The following is a 19,253-nucleotide window of genomic DNA, read 5'->3' on the forward strand; positions in this document are numbered from 1 at the left end:
AAATAAAGAGTGGGCCGGATTTCCTGGCTGTTCACGCCGGCCGGAAATTCTGGTCCCACTCCGCCCCCCCCGGTTTCCCGGCGACGAGGAAATCCCGTTGACAATGGCAGGGTTGGTAGATCCCCCTGTCGGACCACCTCCACTGCCAAAAAACATGCACCAGGATGGCCGGTCAATCCGGCCCAGTATCTTTTCATTATTTTCCACAGATTTCCCTATTGCATAATATCTGAATGCCTCAATTGTATTAAAGCTGTATTCACCCACAAGTTTACTATTATCTATATAATCTAATATTTATGTAAGTTTAATATTGAAGTTGTATTCGACACATGGGGGGGGGGATTCTCCCATCCCGCGGCAGAGTGTCCACGCCGTTGTAAACACCGTCGTGTTTTACGACTGCGTGAACGGGCCGCTGTCAGGACTAATTCTGGCCCTTACAGGGGGCCAGAACGGCAATGAAACGGTTCACGCCGCTCCAGCTGCCACTCCAGCTGCCGATGCCGGCGCGAACTGCGCGCTGCGGGATCCGCGCATACACAGTGGCGCTGGCGCCAATGCGCACATGCGCAGTGACCTCCTTCAGCGCGCCGGTCCCGACGCAACATGGCGCAGGGCTACAGGGACAGGCACGTAGGAAAGGAAGCCCCCAGCCAGAGAGGCCGGCCCGCCGATCGGTGAGCCCCGATCGTGGGCCAGGCCAAATCGGAGGCTCTCCCCCCCCCCCCCCCACCCCCACACAGGCCGCCATCTGACCCCTCAAAGCCAAGGTCCCGCCGGCTCAGAGCCGGTTAGAATGCGCCGGCAGGACTCAGCTTTTTTCTTATGCCCGCTCGGCCCATCTGGGCCAGAGAACCGGCGGGCCGGCCGCATAGAGCGGCCCGCAACCAGCACTGCGCCAACCACGCCAGCGCCAAAGGCGCTGATTCACAGCTCTGTGGAGAATCGCCTGCCGGCGTCGGGGCGGCATGGCCAGGTCGTGGGGATTCTTCGGCCCGGCCCAGGGCTGGCAGAATCCCGCCCCCTCTGTTGCTGGGACACTGGGAATGAATATATGCCATTACAATGAATTTTATTTGATGACTGTTTTCTAATTGAACATTCCAATGTTGGTAATTAAAATCTTGTTTTCTCCCTGAAGAAAAGAAACAGTACCGGGAATCTTATATCAGCGACACCATGGAATTGGATATTGAGCAATTAGAGAAGCGATCACGAGCCAGTGGCAGCAGCGCAGGCAGCATGAAGCATAAACGTCTCTCCCGGCACTCCACAGCCAGTCACAGCAGCTCCCACACGTCGGGCATCGAGGCAGACACCAAGCAAAGGGACCTTGGGCCAGAGGACAGTTTCACTGGAAGCATCCTTCATCGGAAACTCAAATCCTGCAACTCAATGACCAGCCATGGGAGCTCTCACACTTCGGGTGTTGAGAGCGGTGGGAAAGACAGAATAGAGGATGACTCACAGGATGATGGTAATCCAACTGGATAGTGCTGCAAGCTACCATTGCATCCGCTTCATTTACTTGTTATTACTGTCATAAAACCTAACAAAGTCACTACAAAAAAAAAAATTGATTAACCAGTAGAATAAGACAACAGACATAAAGACTCCTTTTGCATGCCGAGCATGTTGGTTCTGCGAATGGACGCGATAAGAATTTCAAACAGTTTGCCTTTTGTAAGATTCTTACATGACAAGAGTGTTGTGACGTGTTCAGTTCTGCTAACAGAGCACATCTCAAAGGGGCAGTTATCCAGGAAAGGACAACATCTTTTGCTTCATTAATCTTTGAACAAACAATGGAACTAGTGACTTTACTGATCAAGGCTGCTCAGCAGAAATTTTCCCTGAAGTGTTTTCCTTATTCGAGGAAGTAGGGTAAGGGTCTGAAAGACGATTGGTGGAATCAGCCTTAAGCATTTGCTCCCATCGGATGCATGGGGGTGGTGGAGGGTCTGAGGGACATTATTAGATTGGACCTTGAGGACTGCTTCCTAACAAACATCGTTTCTGATTTTACTTTTTTTTTTTGCAAAAATTCATTTTTTTTTAAAGAATAAATTTGTATATGTTTTCTAACATACTTCTGTGTGGTATGAGCAATTGTTCTCGAAACACAATAGGATATATCTCCCACTACTCGTATTCACAAACAGATAAAACCCTATACAGCGCAGTGTAGAATGCTGAATATACATATTACTCATTGGTTAGTTCATCGCTACCCTTTTTCATAGCTGCAGGTGTGTGTAGGGAGACAACTTAACGGAGGGCATGACGTGAAATTGAACAAAATATGACCACCTAAGGGGAAGTGACAGAATAGGGGACCAAAGGTTTTTCAAGCTTTTGGAAAGGCTTCAAAAGGCACTTCCCTTACCAAGGCTGGAACCAAGAAGTGACTGACAAAAGTAACGTGAAAGGAAACCCAAAATGGAGAGTCTCCAACTCTCAGCTTGAAGGCTGATGAAACAGGGCTGCATGAGGTGGGTAATCTATTTTCAAACATAGGGCACCATCCCCATAGATCAGCACTTCGGAATGTCTTACAAAAGGTGGAGGCAGGAGTGAGGACTTAGCTGACTGTTACTGACTGATATGATTGTGTCGTTTTAGCATCCAAGTTGGCTATAGGTGCCATTGCAGCAAATGGCACAGCTCTATATTTGCCTCACTGTTTAGCTTGAGATTATGGAGACATGTCCCTATTGTCTTTGCCAGGTAAGTCTTCCAGCATCTGTAGATTTAATTGATGGCATCCCTGGCATGACAAATTAAGCTTCTGCTGGTTGTTGATCATCCTAAGATGTTTTGCTGTCTAAACCCTGAAATGCTGGGCATTGCCATTAGTTAGGACTTTATGTATTGTATTATCAGGGTGTGCTGTCATAGCTTCCCCTGGGAATTGGAACCCCTGCCAAACTGAGGCCGAAGTGGATGTGAGGGTATTGGCAGGTGGCACAGAACACAACCTGCCCTATCATCTGTTGGCTGTTTTCCTGTCAAAAAATCTTAGATGTAAGGGAATTTTCTTCGGGAAACATTATAACACTGATGTGTCAGCCTTAGTTCGATGGTAACACTCTCAGTACTGAGACAGAGCATTGACTCTAAAGAGATAAACGTTAGCGTCAAAGGAATTGTGCCGGTGTCCTGGTCAACATTTATCCATCAACCATCATGAATCAGTTTATCTGCTCATTTATCACATTCCGGAACATTGTTGTGCACTAATTGACTGCTGAATTTCCAGACGTGACAACAGTAACCGCAATACCGACATACTAGGTTGGCTGTAAAGTTTTTTGGGTTGTCCTGAGGTCATAAAAGACGCTATATGAATGCAAGTTTCTCCTTCTTCAGCCCCTAATGGTGTTACAGGGACAAAGATTCAACGAGCAATTGTCAAACTGAATTCTCAAACGTGCAAGTCAACAGGAGAAAAGAAAATGAAAAGATACAAAACTGGGCTGAAAACTGTGATCTGCATTTTCTTATGTGCTTTTAATGACTTGCTGTCTCTAACTTGCATTTATATAGTGCCTTACATGTGAAGAATATTGCAAAATGTTTCACAAGCAGTTGCAGAGTCTGGAATGGAAAGGACGATTTGCTTTGCTTCTGTGGCTGGATTTGCAACCTTCACCCTCCAGAAAATTAAACTGATCCATAGCTCTGCTGTCTATATCTTAACCTTCACCAAATCCAGCCCATGCATCATCCCTGGGGCTTTCTGACTCACACAGGTTCCTGGTTCCCCAATGCCTCCAAATTCTCATCCCAGTGTCTGACTCTCTTTATGATCTTACCCATACCTACATCCAGCAAAACAAACTCTATGGCCGCAATCTTCCGTTTTCGCTTGTGGCTGGGATTTTCCGGTGGCGCTGGAAGCTAATGGAGTTTTTGCAGCAACTTTCCATTCTCGCTCACAACAGGAGCAGGTCCCGCCACAGACAAGACCAGGGAATCCCCCATTCCCTTCACCCCATCATTGGTGGTTTTGCCTTTAGCCATTGAGGCTCAAGGCTCTGGAATTCACTCTTGTCAGACCCTCCTTGAAGCTTTACCAATTTGGTCAGACATTTCATCATCCTGCCTGTTCTCCGTGACTCAGCATCATTATTTTTTGTCTGATTCTGCTTTTTTTGTTTGAAGTCCATTGGACCGGCTCCCTCCATTAAAGGTAAAATACAAATGCAAACTGCTGCTGAGAAAACAGTTTCTGATCACTGCCACTATAATGCACACTTTGGTCTATCTGGCAGGGCAGCCACCATTGGAACACAGCACAACGTTCTGACTGATGACATTGTAGAAACTTCTCTGTGGCAAGAGACGCAGTCTAACGAGCTCAATTTTGAGACCATTACCACCAAGGCAGTGGTCACCTACAAATTAGGCTCCCTATTATTTATTCCCTCTCACTCTTTGAAACTGAATCTTGCTGTTGCCTTATTCGTATCCCTTGATTGATCTCACCTTTTTTCTGACATGTTTTCAACACAAGAGCTTCAAACTTTGGAGCAGAGGTAGGCCATTCAGCCCTTCGAACTTGCTCCACCATTCACTAAGATCATGGCTGGTCTAGTTGTGGTCTCATCTCCGCTTTCCAGTCTGCACCTCATGACTCCCTTGTCTAACAAAAAATCTCTCTTAACTAATTCAATGACACAGCCCCCACTGCATTGTGAGGAAGATACTCCCACACACTAACCACTTTCTGAAAGTAAACAATTCTCCTCGTTTCCATCTTAAACGGTAGACATCTTGTTCTTAACCTGTGTCCCCTGGCTCTAGTCTCTCCCACAAGTGAGAAACATTCTCCTGGTATCCAACCTATTAAATCACCTCAGGATTATAGAACATAGAACATACAAAGCAGAAGGAGGCCATTCGGCCCATCGAGTCTGCACCGACCCACTTAAGCCCTTGCTTCCACCCTATCCCTGTAACCCAATAACCCCTGCAAACCTTTTTGGTCACTATGGGCAATTTATCATGGCTAATCCACCTAACCTGCATGTCTTTGGATTGTAGGAGGAAACTGGAGCACCCGGAGGAAACCCACGCAGGCACGGGGAGAACGTGCAGACTCCGCACAGACAATGACCCAGCGGGGAATCGAACCTGGGACCCTAGCGCTGTGAAAGCACAGTGCTATCCATTTGTGCTGCCCTACAATCTTGGGATCTTAGATGTTCCAATCAGATAACCTCTCAATCTTCTAAACTCCACTGGATATAGACCCAGCCTGTTCAACCTTTCTTAAGATAAGGCCCTCATCCCAGGAATGAATCCCCTTGGCCACATCCTGCACTTGGTACCTTGTGTGGGATAAATAGCTGGCTTGTAATGCGGAACAATGCCAGCAGCGTGGGTTCAATTCCAGTACCGGCCTCCCCGAACAAGCGCCGGAATGTGGCGACTAGGGGCTTTTCACAGTAACTTCATTAGAAGCTTACTTGTGACAATAAGCGATTTTCATTCACATTATTCAATATAGTAATCCTTATTCCACCTCACTTTTGGACCGAAGCTTTGAAATCTACATCATTTTTAAAAAGTAAAGAAAAGGTTGATCAAATGCTGAAACAAGGATATAATTATTTTCTCAGTTAGTTGTTTTTTTTTCTGAGGTGCACACAGAAAAAAGTGAACTTTAATCCCTAAAAACTGTTGGGTTGGGGTTGTGCGACTTGATGAAAAAGCTCAAACCTAACCTTGCCCTGCCTCCAAATCGCCCATTTCTGGGTTTAGCCGAGGTGGAACCAGAGCTCAGCAGCTAACCAATGACGGGAGGCAGGCTGGAAATTTAAATATTAACGAGACGGATGGTCCCAAATTTAACTTGTTTTTCAGGTTTAACACCAGCTGCGTCTCCCGGCCTGGGGAAACCTGGCAGCCGAAGGGAGATACAGGAATGCTTTTTCTTGGTCCCACAAGCCTAAACTTGCTTTGAATCAGCCTTCCTCCCTTCACATTGCCAACCACCCCCCCCCCCCCCCCCCCCCCCCCCCCTTCACCCCTCCCTCTCTCCCTTCCGAGATCAGGGGTTGGAGCGCCTCAGCACAAACCCTGTCAATCGCAGCTGCAGACTCTCCACCTGGGGCTGTGACCTGCCATGTGTTCCTCACCTGACTGGAAGCCAAACCTGCCAATCAGGCTGACTTCACAGCAGGAATGTGGCGTTTTGAATGTGGTGAAACCCGGAGCTGCAGGTTCCCCATCCATAGCCCTGCCTGCCCTGTCACGATCAAGGCTTTAACCTGGATTTTACAGACTACTCGGGCATGCCTCTACTTACAGTACATTCTTTACTGGAAATACAGTATATTGATTTTGCAATGAAACGTGATGGTTGTACTGATACCCAGCAAAGCGATAGAATGCTTAAAAGAATAAGGAACATTTGGAACCCTGTCCATCTCACCTCATAATACTGGACTATGCCACTGAAAAAAAGTGGACTAAGAATATAAACATGTAGAAACTGGGGATAATTTGAACTACTTTACCAAAATGGATGCAGGCACAATTCACAATTCGGGTGAAGAAGGTGCTTCAATCAGTTTGACCTTATATTTCCAGAATACCAACACTATCCTCATTTTTATCATTTTCTTAATGAGTTGAGTTTCTTTTTATAAATTTGGAGTGTCCAATTCTTTTTTTTTCAATGACGGTGCAATTTAGTGTGGCCAATTCACTTACCCTGTACATCTCTCTTTTGTGGGGCTGAGACCCACACAGACACTGGGAGAATGTGCAAACTCCACACGTCCAGTGGCCCGGGGCCGGGATCAAACCCCGGTCCTCAGCGCCGTGAGGCAGAAGCGCTAACCACTGCACCACCGTGCAGCCGGAGCTGTTTGCTGAATGAGTTCAGCCTCGATCATCCCTCATTTTAACTCGTTCAAGCAGTTGACCAACCTCTGTTCAAAGAAATGCTCCATTCCACTTGCTGTCAAGTTGCCAATCGCATTGATCTGTTGACTTGATGATGGCTGGGATTTTCCAGTCCCGCCAACCGTGGGAAATGCCGTGGGCAGAAATGGAAAATGGAGAGCGAGCAAATGTCCGTTAACTTTGGGCAGAGATTTCTGGTCCGATCGCTGCTGGTCACTGCCATCAGCTCACCCTGATGCCTGTGTTGTATAGGGTGGGGTGATTCAAGTATTTAGTGGTTGGGGGGGAGGTTGTCCCTCTGTGATCAAGATTTAGGGTGTTCCCCTTGCCTGTGGGGGGGGGGGTGGTGGGGGGAGTGAAGCGGGCCTGTCACTTAACTTTGAGATTGGGGCGGGCTTTTTCTCGGTGCAAAACACGCCCCCCTCCAAAGAAATTGCTAAGTGTAGGGAGATCGTGATCAGAATTGTCCCAGAACAGCTGTCGCAATTCGTGCTGCTTTTCACACCCGAAATGGCACGTAGTCATTTTTTGGGAGAATTCTGCCCACTGTATTTATATGTACTCTTGCGTCAGAATATAACTACTTACAAAGGAAAGCTGTAGACCACCCCGTGTCATAAAACTGATAGCATATGAATGGTAGGTTGTTGACCAAGAGTTATAGGACCTAGAATGACCAGGCAGACACCATGAGGTAATAAATGGACGACAAACCTTTACCTCACAAGGAAAGAGGAAGGAATGTCTTAGAATAACGGTTTACCAGCTCTCTGCCAATCAAATAGCCAATCCCCCAATCTATTAAATAAATGCACTAACGCCAATAATATGCAAAATCATTGCAAAATAATGTTATTTAGTTGAATATATTTCTGTCAGGCTTGGATTTGTCACTTTCAGTGTGATATGTCTGAAATTCAGAAGGGTGTCTGTGATTTGCAGGACTGAATCAACTTCACTGCCCCCAGTTGGTAAAATACGAAGTATGAGGTTGCAAAATGAAGCTTTTTAAATCTGCTGGAGCTAAGTGTATTATTTCTGTCCTAGAAATAGAAATGCTGGTTGATGATCCCAAGGACTTGGAGCAGGTGCATGAACTGGCTCCAGAGGTCAGTCCCGAAATGTGTATACACATCACCGAGGAGATGCTGATGTCAAGGCAGCTGAATGGACATGCTGGTGAGCAGACGTGGGAGAATATCTTCCAGAACGTTTTGAAAGAATGTAAAAATCCTTGTTATATATAGACACTTAAGGACAAGGAATGGAGTCATATGTTTGAAAAATAGACTAAGAACAGTTAATATAAGAATCTACAATCACTTAATTGTTAATTGAAATGCAAGTTTTTTTATGCAAAGAACATCAGGCTGAAATGTCTTGGTACATTTGGGCAGAACTATGTTCTACCAGGTTTCTGCACCTTCTAGGTCCTCTTGCAGGTCCCCTCAGGGTTGTAGGTAGTTGAAGGCCCATCTTCCCTATCACATGCCCTCTGTCTGATCATCGCTATGAGAGAGGTAACTGGCACTATAAGATTCCCAACTGGGAGTCCTGCTAGTACCATCTAGCCCACAGCTGTACAAGAGCCGTGAATAATAAACTTTATTGTCACAAGTAGTCTTACATTAACACTGCAATGAAGTTACTGTGAAAATCCCCTAGTCGCCACACTCCGGCGCACGTTCAGGTACACTGAGGGAGAATTCAGAATGTCCAATTCACCTAACAAGCATGGGATCCACGATGCCAGTTCCCAATGGTAGAAACAATCCCAGAGCAATCAGTTTCTCTTGGGAAGGTTGCAACAGAAGGATAATTGCAAAAATGTCACTCTTTGACCAGAGCAGCTCACCTGCCCTCCCTCGCAGGCTGATAAAGTGTCAATGTGGGCTGGATGCCCAGGGGGTGCCATGTGGCACAGGCTCCTGCTCACTTTGTGCTGATGTAGTTGCTGGGATGTAGAGTGAAATCAGCAGGACAGACTGGTGGGTCGATTTCCCAGCCACCATATATCCAACAGGAGCTCACCAAGAATTTGTAGACTATTGCACTTCTGTGTTGTCTCCGCTGGTTAGACTTCCCTCGAGCTGTATATTTGGCATACTCTGTTCTGGTTATGTAGTGAAGAAAGGCCATCAATCCCTCACTTTGAATCAGTTTTTTGTTAGTAAGCCAGACTGGATAATGCAGCTTCCCACGCTAGTGAGCTGATCATGGTCCAAGGACTGGCTGCCCCTTGTTTTCAGACAACCTTATGGTTCTATTCATTGTCTTACATTTATCCACTAGAGTAAAAACCAACTGGCAACAGATGAAGGTTTTACTTGGACGATGCAAAAAAAATAGTAAATGCCATTTCTCGTGAAGATGTTTATCTTGAGTTCTGCTTTTCTAGAAGAAAATGAACCGTATATTAAAAATGTTAATGTTTTAGATCGATGACCTTTGGTCAGAACTGATGAAAGGTCACCAACGTGCAACAATGATTATTTTTCCCTCTCCAAAGTTGCCGCTGACGTGTTGAACATTTCCAGTATTTTTCTGTGTTTATTTCAGTTTTCCGCATTACTTTGAGGTCATTAAAACATTGTGCATGTTTAAAAATGCATCACTCACACACAAGAAGTGTTTTAACACCTCTTGTTGACTGCTTTGCGTTTAGAATTTCTGCCCCTGCAAAATGAGTGTTGGGGCATTTCTGTGACAGTGTGCAACTGAAGGAGGATTAATCAGAACTAATACCATGCTTGGGTATAAAATGTTAAACCTAGGTCCTATCTACCGATATCTGTGGGTTAATTGGATAATAAAATCCCACAGCTCTATTCAAGAACAAGAAGATCTCGTGGTTTCGTAACAAGCAATTCGTCCCTTAACAAATGCTACCATAAAAACCAAGTGGATAAAGTGGCCAGCCATCTCACTGCCTTTTCTAAGATCACTACTGGATTTGCCCACCCAGAGTAATTGCATTTTAAACTAATTAATTCAACAAGTTATTTGAGATATCTCTCAGTGATCTGGGGCAAAATTCTCCAACCCCCAGCCGGGTCGGAGAATCGCCTGGGGGCGCCTAAAATCCCGCCCCCGCCGTGGCAGAGATTCTCCGCCACCCGGGAGGTGGCGGGGGCAGGAATCTCGCCACTCCGATCGGAGAGGCCCCTGCGGTGATTCTCCGGCCCGGATGGGCCGAAGTCCCGCCTCTGGGAAGCCTCTCCCGCCGCCGAGGTTTAAACCACCTCTGGAACGGCGGGCTCAGCGGCGCGAGCAGGCCCCCGGGGTCCTGGGGGGGGCGGGGGGCAATCGAACCCCGGGGGGTGCCCCCACGGTGGCCTGGCCCGCGATCGGGGCGCCCCGCTCAGACTGAGGGCCAGTGCCCTGGCTGCACTATGTTCTTCCGCGTCCGCCACGGCCTCCACCATGGCGGAGGCGGAAGAGAACCCCATATCGCGCATGCGCGGACCGGCAAAAGCCTTTCGGCCAGCCCCGCTGCCAGGGGCGCCGGTTTTTTGCGCCGGTCTTCTGGTCGCAACCGATCCGGCGCGGGGCTGGCCCCCAAAGATGGGGAGAATTCCCCACCTTTGGGGAGGCGCGACCCCTGAGTGCTTGGCGCCACTCCCCTACTCCGGGACCCTCCGTCACGCCGGGTAGGGGAGAATGCCGCCCCAGATCAGATATAAATGCAGGTTTTTTTAAAAATCACTTTTACGGTCATTCTGGATTTTAAAGTTGTATGAACAAAAGCTGAGGGTAATTCTCTGGCTGTGTTGCACTTGACGCAAATTCCACAATGTTGGGAGAATAGCGGGAGAGCCCCCAAATGGGGTTTGCGGCGGGTGCTGAACATAGTGCGATGCTCCCGCTGCAGCTGAAGTAATCTGGTGCACGCGTTCGCTTGGTGTGAACCAGATTAGCATGTTTAAATCAGTATTTAAATATGCTGGGAGTGTTTGAAGCCAGATTCTCCCAGCTCCCAGTATTCTCTCTTTCCCCCCACCCCTGCAGCGGATGATTCTGCTCCTGGGTTTGCAATGACATTGCCCCCTGGCAATACCAACCTGACACTGCCCTGGCACTGCCAGGTTGGCAGTGTCAAGGGGGTGGGGCCTGAATGGGGCAGGGAATGAAGAGGGGAGCACAAAGTGGAGGGGGCATTCGACGACCCCACAGTGGGGTGTTGCTTACCTGTGAGGGTGGGGGCTGCTGGCACTGGTATTGGGTGGGGGCCTAATGCCAGCGAGAAGGGGAGGGATCTGAAGGTACACCTATTGGTTTTATTTACGATACAAATTGCCAGAGATGCTAATTGATGATGGTGCCATGATGCCAGTGTCACATCTGGGACCTCATGAACATTGTGCCCAATGAAACAAACGATAGAGAGAAAAAATAGAGCGAATGACAGAGAATGAATCAGAGGGAATAAGAGTCAATTTTGTACAGAAAGAAACAGTGGATTAAGAATGAAAGAAAAAAAAAAGACCAGAAAATGAATAAAAAGAATAAGCAGAAGATGATATTGCAACCCAATAATGTTTGGCAATTGTTGTTTTGTTATTGAAAAGTTGAGAGTGTATGACATCGCGGGTGGGCGAAATGTAGAAACATCTTTATACACACACTGTTTGCAAAAGTTAGTTTTTTTTAAAAAGAAATCTGTCTAATTTACATTTCTGAACATCATAACATGTTTGCGCCTGGAAAGTATTGCCTTCTGACAGTCACGGGCTGCAAAAATATCACATACACGGATTTAAGTTTATTTTTGAAACCCTGCAGGAACTGCTGTACTGGGAGCCCTCAACTTCATCTGCTCCCTCTCCCTTTATGGGCCTCCAAGGTTGCGTTTCATGTTAGGATCATAAATTATGTCATCAACAGGGTCCTTATGACATGAATTACCAGCTCTTAACTGGAAGCAGGATAAATCAGGCAATTTCAGGAGATGCAATCAATTCGAAGCAGAAGCTCACTGAGGTTGCAAATTTTTGGCTTTTTGTCAAGTCTAATGGCAGAGTGGCACAAATTATCCAATTTGTGGAAATTGTAACTCATGCCATATTTTGTCTTTGCAATGAATTGTGGGCTTTTTTGAACTAATATTGACCAGTGTTAATTCACCGTTGTTTTCTGAACAATTTCTGATGTTGAGAGCACAGTATTTGGTGGAGGATGAAACAATGATTTCTTGGTCACCATCTCAACTTGTGTTTGTAAAGGATTCTGCAATATTTTAATAGCACCTATTACATTTGCTGCAGGACTAATGGTGCGGGAGCTGAGTTCTTCTACTTCCAGTTCTTCTGAAACAGTCGTGAGACTTTATGGCCAAAGTATAGATTCATTACCACAGGTGAGTTCACCCATGAGTAAAGTTAAACCTATTTGGGTCTGCTTAACAAGTGCATATCTTCCCTTTTCTTAAAATCACTTGCTCTACGGCTGGTTTTGTGAGAAGCTAATTTTAACTCACTGCGACCCCACCCCAGCACAAGCCCAGTGGAAACAGTACAGGTGGGTTTGGGGAGGGGTTAGAAGTCAGGGGCTGTTTTAGGGTTGGTTCCCTTTGTCCTCCGACAGGAGTCAGACTCGGCCTGCAAATGAGGTTGGGCAGTCAATGTGAGGCGCTTGGTACCCAAAATAGCCAGAGACAGAGCAGAATTAAAAGTGCACGGTCAACACTGTGTGCATCTGAAGCTGATTATTTCATATCTTCTGTTTATTGTGGGCTGGAAACAGGACGTTGGTGCTTTTATAGTTGAGTCAAAGTCATTTTGCTCAGGTGTTAAGTGGTTCAAAAATATCTAATTCTTCACTACCGTAGTGGAAAAAGAAGGCCATTTTCCTTCTGTCATCTGTGAAGGCAAAAACTTCCATCACCCTTCTAAATATTGCATCCACTTTTGCCAAAGTGGGAAGGCAGACAATAGCTTTAAAAGTACTTCAGAAGGTGAGAGGTTGGCCATAGACTTGTGGGTTTCATCAGCAATCGCGGTGAAAACTGTCTGGTTTGGTCTGAGCCTGTCTGCCTTTAACACAGCCTGAGCATGCTTTCTAATTCTGTAACTTCAATGAAAAATTTAGCAAAAATGCTCCAAAGAGATTCATACCTTCTTATTTTGCATTATCTTCATTGTCAGTATGAGGCCCTTGAGGCTAGAAACAGTCAGAGACAGACCAGAATTAAAAGTGTACGAGCAACATGACTCCATTATTTAAACAGCCTCTTCAGACTCTGCTTCTGCTGGTGGAATTCTGCATCGGAGCTTCAATTAAATCATGTGTGCATTGCACTTTTCAAAACACTAATACACCACAATTAATATCTCATTATATGGAGGCATGTAAATAAAAGACCGCGAGGGAAATCGGCTTCTGCCATTTGCACGGTCAGAATGCCCTGCATCTCGAGATCAGTGGAGGGGAAACTCAGAGGAGAAACCAAAGATGAGCCTGTCCAAGCCCTATCAGAGTGCTGCTTTGCACAGACCCCAGTAATTTCACTCAACTTTTCCAGTCAAGCAGATTTCAAGTGATATTTTTTCTTCCGTTGCACTCGGCACCCAAGGATGTGCTACCGCATATTTCCGCAACCAAACTGGAAAGAATGCTCCATGGGCCAGGGGACGTTGCCTGTGTATTGACAACAATGGGTCCAGAAAAACAGCCAAGGCCATGGAGTCACACAGAAACATTAGCTTGTCGCACATTCACTGGTACAATGGTTTAACAGAAAACCTCAGCCCACTTCGTAATTAATTTCTTTTCCCACAATCTTTAAAGGAAGGATTCACTTGGTTTACTTTCCCTTTGGATCGGTGCATTGATCAACTGCCAAGAACGATGGCAGTTGGTCTTTACATCCAAACAATAGCTAGTTCAGGTTATGACATTGGGAAAAGCAATGAGTCGAGAGAATGGGTGGTTCCTTGAAAGAGAGAGAAATTGGGTGGGGGGCGTGGAAATGAAACTAATATGAGACGCATTGGGCGGGATTCTCTCATCCCAGGCCAGGCCCGTGAATCGTTGGGACGTGCGCGAATTGGCACCATTGTCGCTGCCACGGCGCTGGTCGGGGCCACTCTATGCTCTTTCTCCCCCCCCCCCCCGCGATTCTCCGTCCAGGATAGAAATGCCGAGTCCCACCGCTGCCGTTCACACCTGCTGTCACCCGGCGGGACCTCGGCGTACATGCATGCCGGGGCGGCCCGGGTTGGGGGGGGGGGGGGGGGGGTCCCGTTGTGGCCTAGCCAGCAATTGGGGCCTACCGCTCGATGGGCCGGCCTCTCGGGCTGGGGGCCTCTTTTATTCTACGCCGGCACCTGTTGCCATATGCCATGTTGCGTCAGGGCCGGCGTGGAGAAGAGAGCCACTGCGCATACGCGCGTTGGCGCCGGTCCCACTGGGCTGTGTGCATTGGCGCCGGCCCCACTGCACATGTGCAGACCTGCAGCGCCCATTTGACGCCGGGGATCGGCAGCTGGAGTGGCGTGGGCCTTGCTGGACCCCTGCAGGGGTTAGAATCGCTGCTCCTGAGGCCATGTTTTTCTTTAAATTTAGAGTACCCAATTCATTTTTTCCAATTAAGGGGCAATTTAGCCTGGCCAATCCACCTACCCTGCACATCTTTGGGTTGTGAGGGCGAAACCCACGCAAACACTGGGAGAATGTGCAAACTCCACACGGACAGTGACCCAGAGCCAGGATCGAACCTGGGACATCGGCGCCGTGAGGCAGCAGGGCGAACCCACTGCGCCACTGTGCTGCCCTTCCTGAGGCCATGTTGACGCCATCGAGAAACGTGACTCCTTTTACAACGGCATCAACACTTAGCGTCAGGATCAGAGAATCCCGCCCAAAGTATCTATTAAAATGTTATTTAAAATCTTAAACCTTTGGGCATTTTTGATTTTAAATGAATTTTGCCAATCAGGTTAATTGCACTATGTTTTTAAAATTGCTTTGCCACTCAAAACTTTTGAAATATTGATCAAATATCTGCATGTAGCAACTGTCTGAGGACTCCAAAGAACCACAGATTTCCTACAGCGCAGAAGGAGGCCATTTGGCCCATTGAGTCGGCATTAACCCTTTGAAAGATCACCCCACCTCAGGCCCACTCCCCCACCCAACCCCCATAACCTCACCTAACCTGCACATCTTTAGACTTGTGTTAGAATAATGTTCTGTTTACCAAACAAATAATTGGCTTCCGAGTACTCTGCTTTTGTTCAATACTAAGCTGATTCTAGTTCTGTGGTTCAAACAGAGTGAAATGGGGCTCGCAGCTGATTTCTTGAATAATGAATCATTCACATGCCAGAGGGCAAAGGTCAGGCCCGGGGAGGGGAAGCAATTTCCTGCTTTAGGCAAGTCTAAAAGAACGTTTAGGATAACAAGGGTACTATGTTGTGGATCACCCAAAGGCAGGCAAGTACTCCTGTCAGGGAGATAAAATAGCTGTTACATGTGCAAGTTCGCCATTGGCTTTTTAAATACGGCACAATCAACAATATAGGGATTTCTACTCATTGTCCAAGTGAAGCAAGTTGAAAGACTTTGCTTTAAAAGAACACACTTGTCTGGTAAACTGGTCGGCTGAACAAACAGTTGCAGATGAAAATATAATAATGTGGAGTGTAGCACAATGATCTCATCAAAGGAGTGGCCACATTTACAGCTCGATTGGTTTTTTAAAAATGAAATCCTGAAATATAACCCAAGGAACTGCACATTGCTTTGCAAAGTTGACAGCAACTCTTCCAGGCGATCTCTCCCTTATGACGTGGTAATATATATTTTTTTGAAAAATCAAGTAATTGATTCCAATTCAGCAAATTTCAGCGATTTCCACAATAAAGCTGGGAGGAAATTTCATCGTTTTCTCTCCAGTAATATTTTAAGGGAATTCAAAGTAAATGTTTACACTTGTAATGCCTGTAGCAACCAAAGCATCCACACCCCGTGCCCCCCCCCCCCCCCCCCCTACTCCCCGTCGCAGTTAATGTTTTAGATGAAGTGAAACATCTGCTACATGCTACTTACAATAGTGAAGGTCATTGTGACCCTTTTGTGCCACCATGACCTCCCGCAAACCAATAGAAGACATCACAGGGGTCGAAAACTTTTCTTGGGCATTTAACATTTATTTTTTGTGCAACTGTAAAATGCTAATCTGTAATATGGCAGTAATTAACAAATAATTTTGTAACAAGCTGCAAGCTTGTACGATGTGTGTTTGTATTCATTTAGGCCTTTTGTGTTGAAAACCTCTGCGTGCTGCGTTTATATGCCCTGCAACTAAATACATCCCTAAATGAGGGAACAGCACTGTGAATGGTTCTGTACCTCACTGCTGTGCCCGTAATGGCCATCGGAGTCTCGGTGCCTCGATCTGTCATTCGTCCTCTTGGACCTGCCAAGGATCTTATTCCTTTTTGGAAGAAGCACCCACTCTTACTAATGCTGCAAAATGCTTCAAAATGGACACGAGTTTAAACCAGCTGTCCCAGCAATATTCTATGCCTGCTACTGGTGGAGGCATCTTTTTATTTTATGCTGATTTATCTCTTCAAGCTGACAACTATGAGTTTCCAGAATCCATTCTTGCTGGTTGTCCGCAACTATTCTCACTATGCACTGCTACTAAAGAGGCCCACGAAAATCTATACTCCAGTGGGTGGCCCGGTGGCACAGTGGTTAGCAGTGCTGCCTCACAGCGCCAGGGACTCGAGTTCAATTCCGATGTCAGGTCACTGTCTGTATGGAGTTTGCACGTTCTCCCTGTGTCTGCGTTGATTTCTTCCGGGTGCTCCGGTTTCCTCCCACAGTCCAAAGATGTTGGACAAAACATTGCCTAAAGGTTAGGTGGGTTACGGGGGTTTGGTGCCCCCCTATCGGAGAAATGCCAGGTGCAGACCCGATGGGCTGAATGGCCTCCTGCACTGTAGGGATTGTATGATTCTAAAGAGCAGCACTTGACATGCTGGACCCTCATCGAAGGTACCTGACACACTCAGTAGGCCCAGACAAAGTCAGGTTAGTTAAAGAAGAACCTAAAGCTGAGGCACACATCATACTATGTAAAGTAGTGGCACGGAGGAGGTTAATGCAGGGAGTTAAGATCCAAAATTATCATCGACAATCTAAACTCGGTGATTTTATCCATTCAGATGTTCCAATCTTAACTGATTAACTTACTTAGCTTTTGTTAAGATAGCGCCTGTGCATGCAACTGAGAAAACCTTGAGGCCCAGCTGAAGGAATGTTCCCAAAGTTCGCCTTTACCTAATTTTACTTATTTTTGGTGCATGGAATTAAATTTTAAGCCCTTTAGTTGAATGTTGACAAACACCTATTGTGGGATATACTAATTGAGAGTTTCTTGTCAACTTTTCACTTTGTTTTTTTTAAAGTCTATTTGCAACATTTTTACAGAGAATAACTTAATAGAGGGGCTGGTTTAGCACAGTGGGCTAAGACAGCTGGCTTGTAATGCAGAACAAGACCAGCAGCGCGGGTTCAATTCCCATTCCAGCCTCCCCGAACAGGCACCGGAATGTGGCGACTAGCGGCTTTTCACATGACTTCATTGAAGCCTACTTGTGACAATAAGTGATTATTATTATTAGAGATTTCTGATCAATTATAGCTTTGAAGTTATTTGAATGAAATGATGGCTATGTATTGATATTGTTGTATGCAGCCTGTGTGCAGAAAACCAAAGACCTCCACAGACCGGCACAGCCAAAGCTTGGATGATATTCGTCTTTATCAGAAAGACTTTATGGAGATCGCCACCCTTTGCCAAGACACTGCTCAGAGCTACACATTTGGCTGTGCTCATAATCTGAATGAGGAAGGTAATTGCTGTAACCGGTGCTTGGCAGAGCAGTATAATGCAACAAAGGAAACCTTCATTGTCAAACGAACGAGTAAATATTCATCCCTGGACCTTACAGCTGATGACTCTGTTCCTGAATTTGTGGTTTGAACGCTGGGTTTTAACCATGCATTAGTGCTGTGTACTCTTAAGCCTGGCTGCCACTGCATTCCCGATGACCTTCCAAAGCCATTGCCTACACTTCACTGTCAAGCTGAAAGACTTTTTGTTTTAGCTACCCAAGGAACAGTTAGATTATATTCTGCAGTTCTTCCACGTTTCTGGACAGAAACAGCTAACAAAGCAATGAATGCCAAGAAGCCAAAGAAATATGTTAAACAGGAGTCTGAAGATGTATATTTTTGAGAGTCAAAGAACCTTCAGTTACAGCAAGGCAGTCAGAATTCTTTGCACATTGACTCTTTCGTGGAGAATTAAATCCACAGTGTTTGGAGTATTACAACTCAGTATTACACAAACAGAGATCTTTCTAAAAAGGAAACTTGTCTTTTTTTTAATCAAGCATATTAGGTCAAATGTTACTATTTAGTAAAACCTTAGGGTTCTTAACACTTGTGTGTTAGTGGCGCCATTACTATGTTGTTGATCAACTTCTTGAAAATGTTTCAGTTAAGATGTAGACTTGACCTTGGTACTGTGAACCTTGCAGTGTTGTGCTTGTTCAATTTTATTCCTGTACCTTTTTTAGGTGCCTTTATGGTTCTTGTTTGTCAGATGTATATGTATGCAGTGACAATCAGAAATGCTCCTCCAGCTGCGACCTCTCCGCCTCGCCCATAACATAAGACACAGCACAGAAAATTACAGATCCTGAGGGAAATGATTTTCCCTCCATATAGATGCACGCAATTATATGGAGGGTGGCAACTATAAACCTGCTTGAGGCGAGGTGTGAATTGTTCGCCAGTTTGAATTTTGCTGCGGGTAGCTGGTAAATTTCAACAACCCTGAAGGTGGATGTGGCTGTTCCATAAGAAAGGGGAGCTGACTGCAAGTTGAGAAGCGGAGCCGATTACAGTTCGCTAGCGAGTCAACATAACTATAAGTTGGCGGGTAGGCCGAATGGCTAAGTTCCAGTGTACCAAGGAGTACATACTCATGTTGAGTATTTTTGAACACAAAAGGTTTGTATTCAATGACATGCTATTTTGTTTATATGCAATGACTTAATACATAATATGTTTCCAAATTCATACTGCTGCTTTATTTGATATCATATGGATTGGTTTGACGGCCACAGTTTGCATCAAGTTTCAGTCAGAATTCCAGTACTTCACTCGAGTAACTCGGATGCAGAACAGCACAATGTCAGGCAAAATTTTTTTTTTTCCAAGCATTATAGTCAAGAATGACAATGTCCTACATAAATGAAGGGGTTCCCAGCTGCACAACAAAGGTTGTTGAAGAGAAGTTTAAACAGCCCTCGCTA

The 19,253-nt window shown here is 45.9% G+C and overlaps 1 protein-coding gene across 3 annotated transcripts in view; it reads left to right on the plus strand.

Moving 5' to 3' along the window:
- frmd6 (FERM domain containing 6) overlaps nt 1–19,017 on the plus strand; it is a 156,842-nt gene extending 137,825 nt beyond the window's left edge. For 2 of the 3 annotated variants that reach the window (XM_038778608.1, XM_038778599.1), the window contains exons 12-15: nt 1,145–1,480; nt 7,966–8,097; nt 12,183–12,274; nt 17,627–19,017. In XM_038778608.1, coding sequence (XP_038634536.1) covers nt 1,145–1,480; nt 7,966–8,097; nt 12,183–12,274; nt 17,627–17,914 — 848 coding nt within the window. In that variant the 3' untranslated portion in view covers nt 17,915–19,017. The remainder of the gene's footprint in view (nt 1–1,144; nt 1,481–7,965; nt 8,098–12,182; nt 12,275–17,626) is intronic. The other variant, XM_038778618.1, reaches the window with a different exon arrangement.
- The last annotated feature ends 236 nt before the right edge of the window (nt 19,018–19,253 follow it).

This window comes from Scyliorhinus canicula, chromosome 2, assembly GCF_902713615.1.
Source record: "Scyliorhinus canicula chromosome 2, sScyCan1.1, whole genome shotgun sequence".
Classification (NCBI taxonomy): domain Eukaryota; kingdom Metazoa; phylum Chordata; class Chondrichthyes; order Carcharhiniformes; family Scyliorhinidae; genus Scyliorhinus; species Scyliorhinus canicula.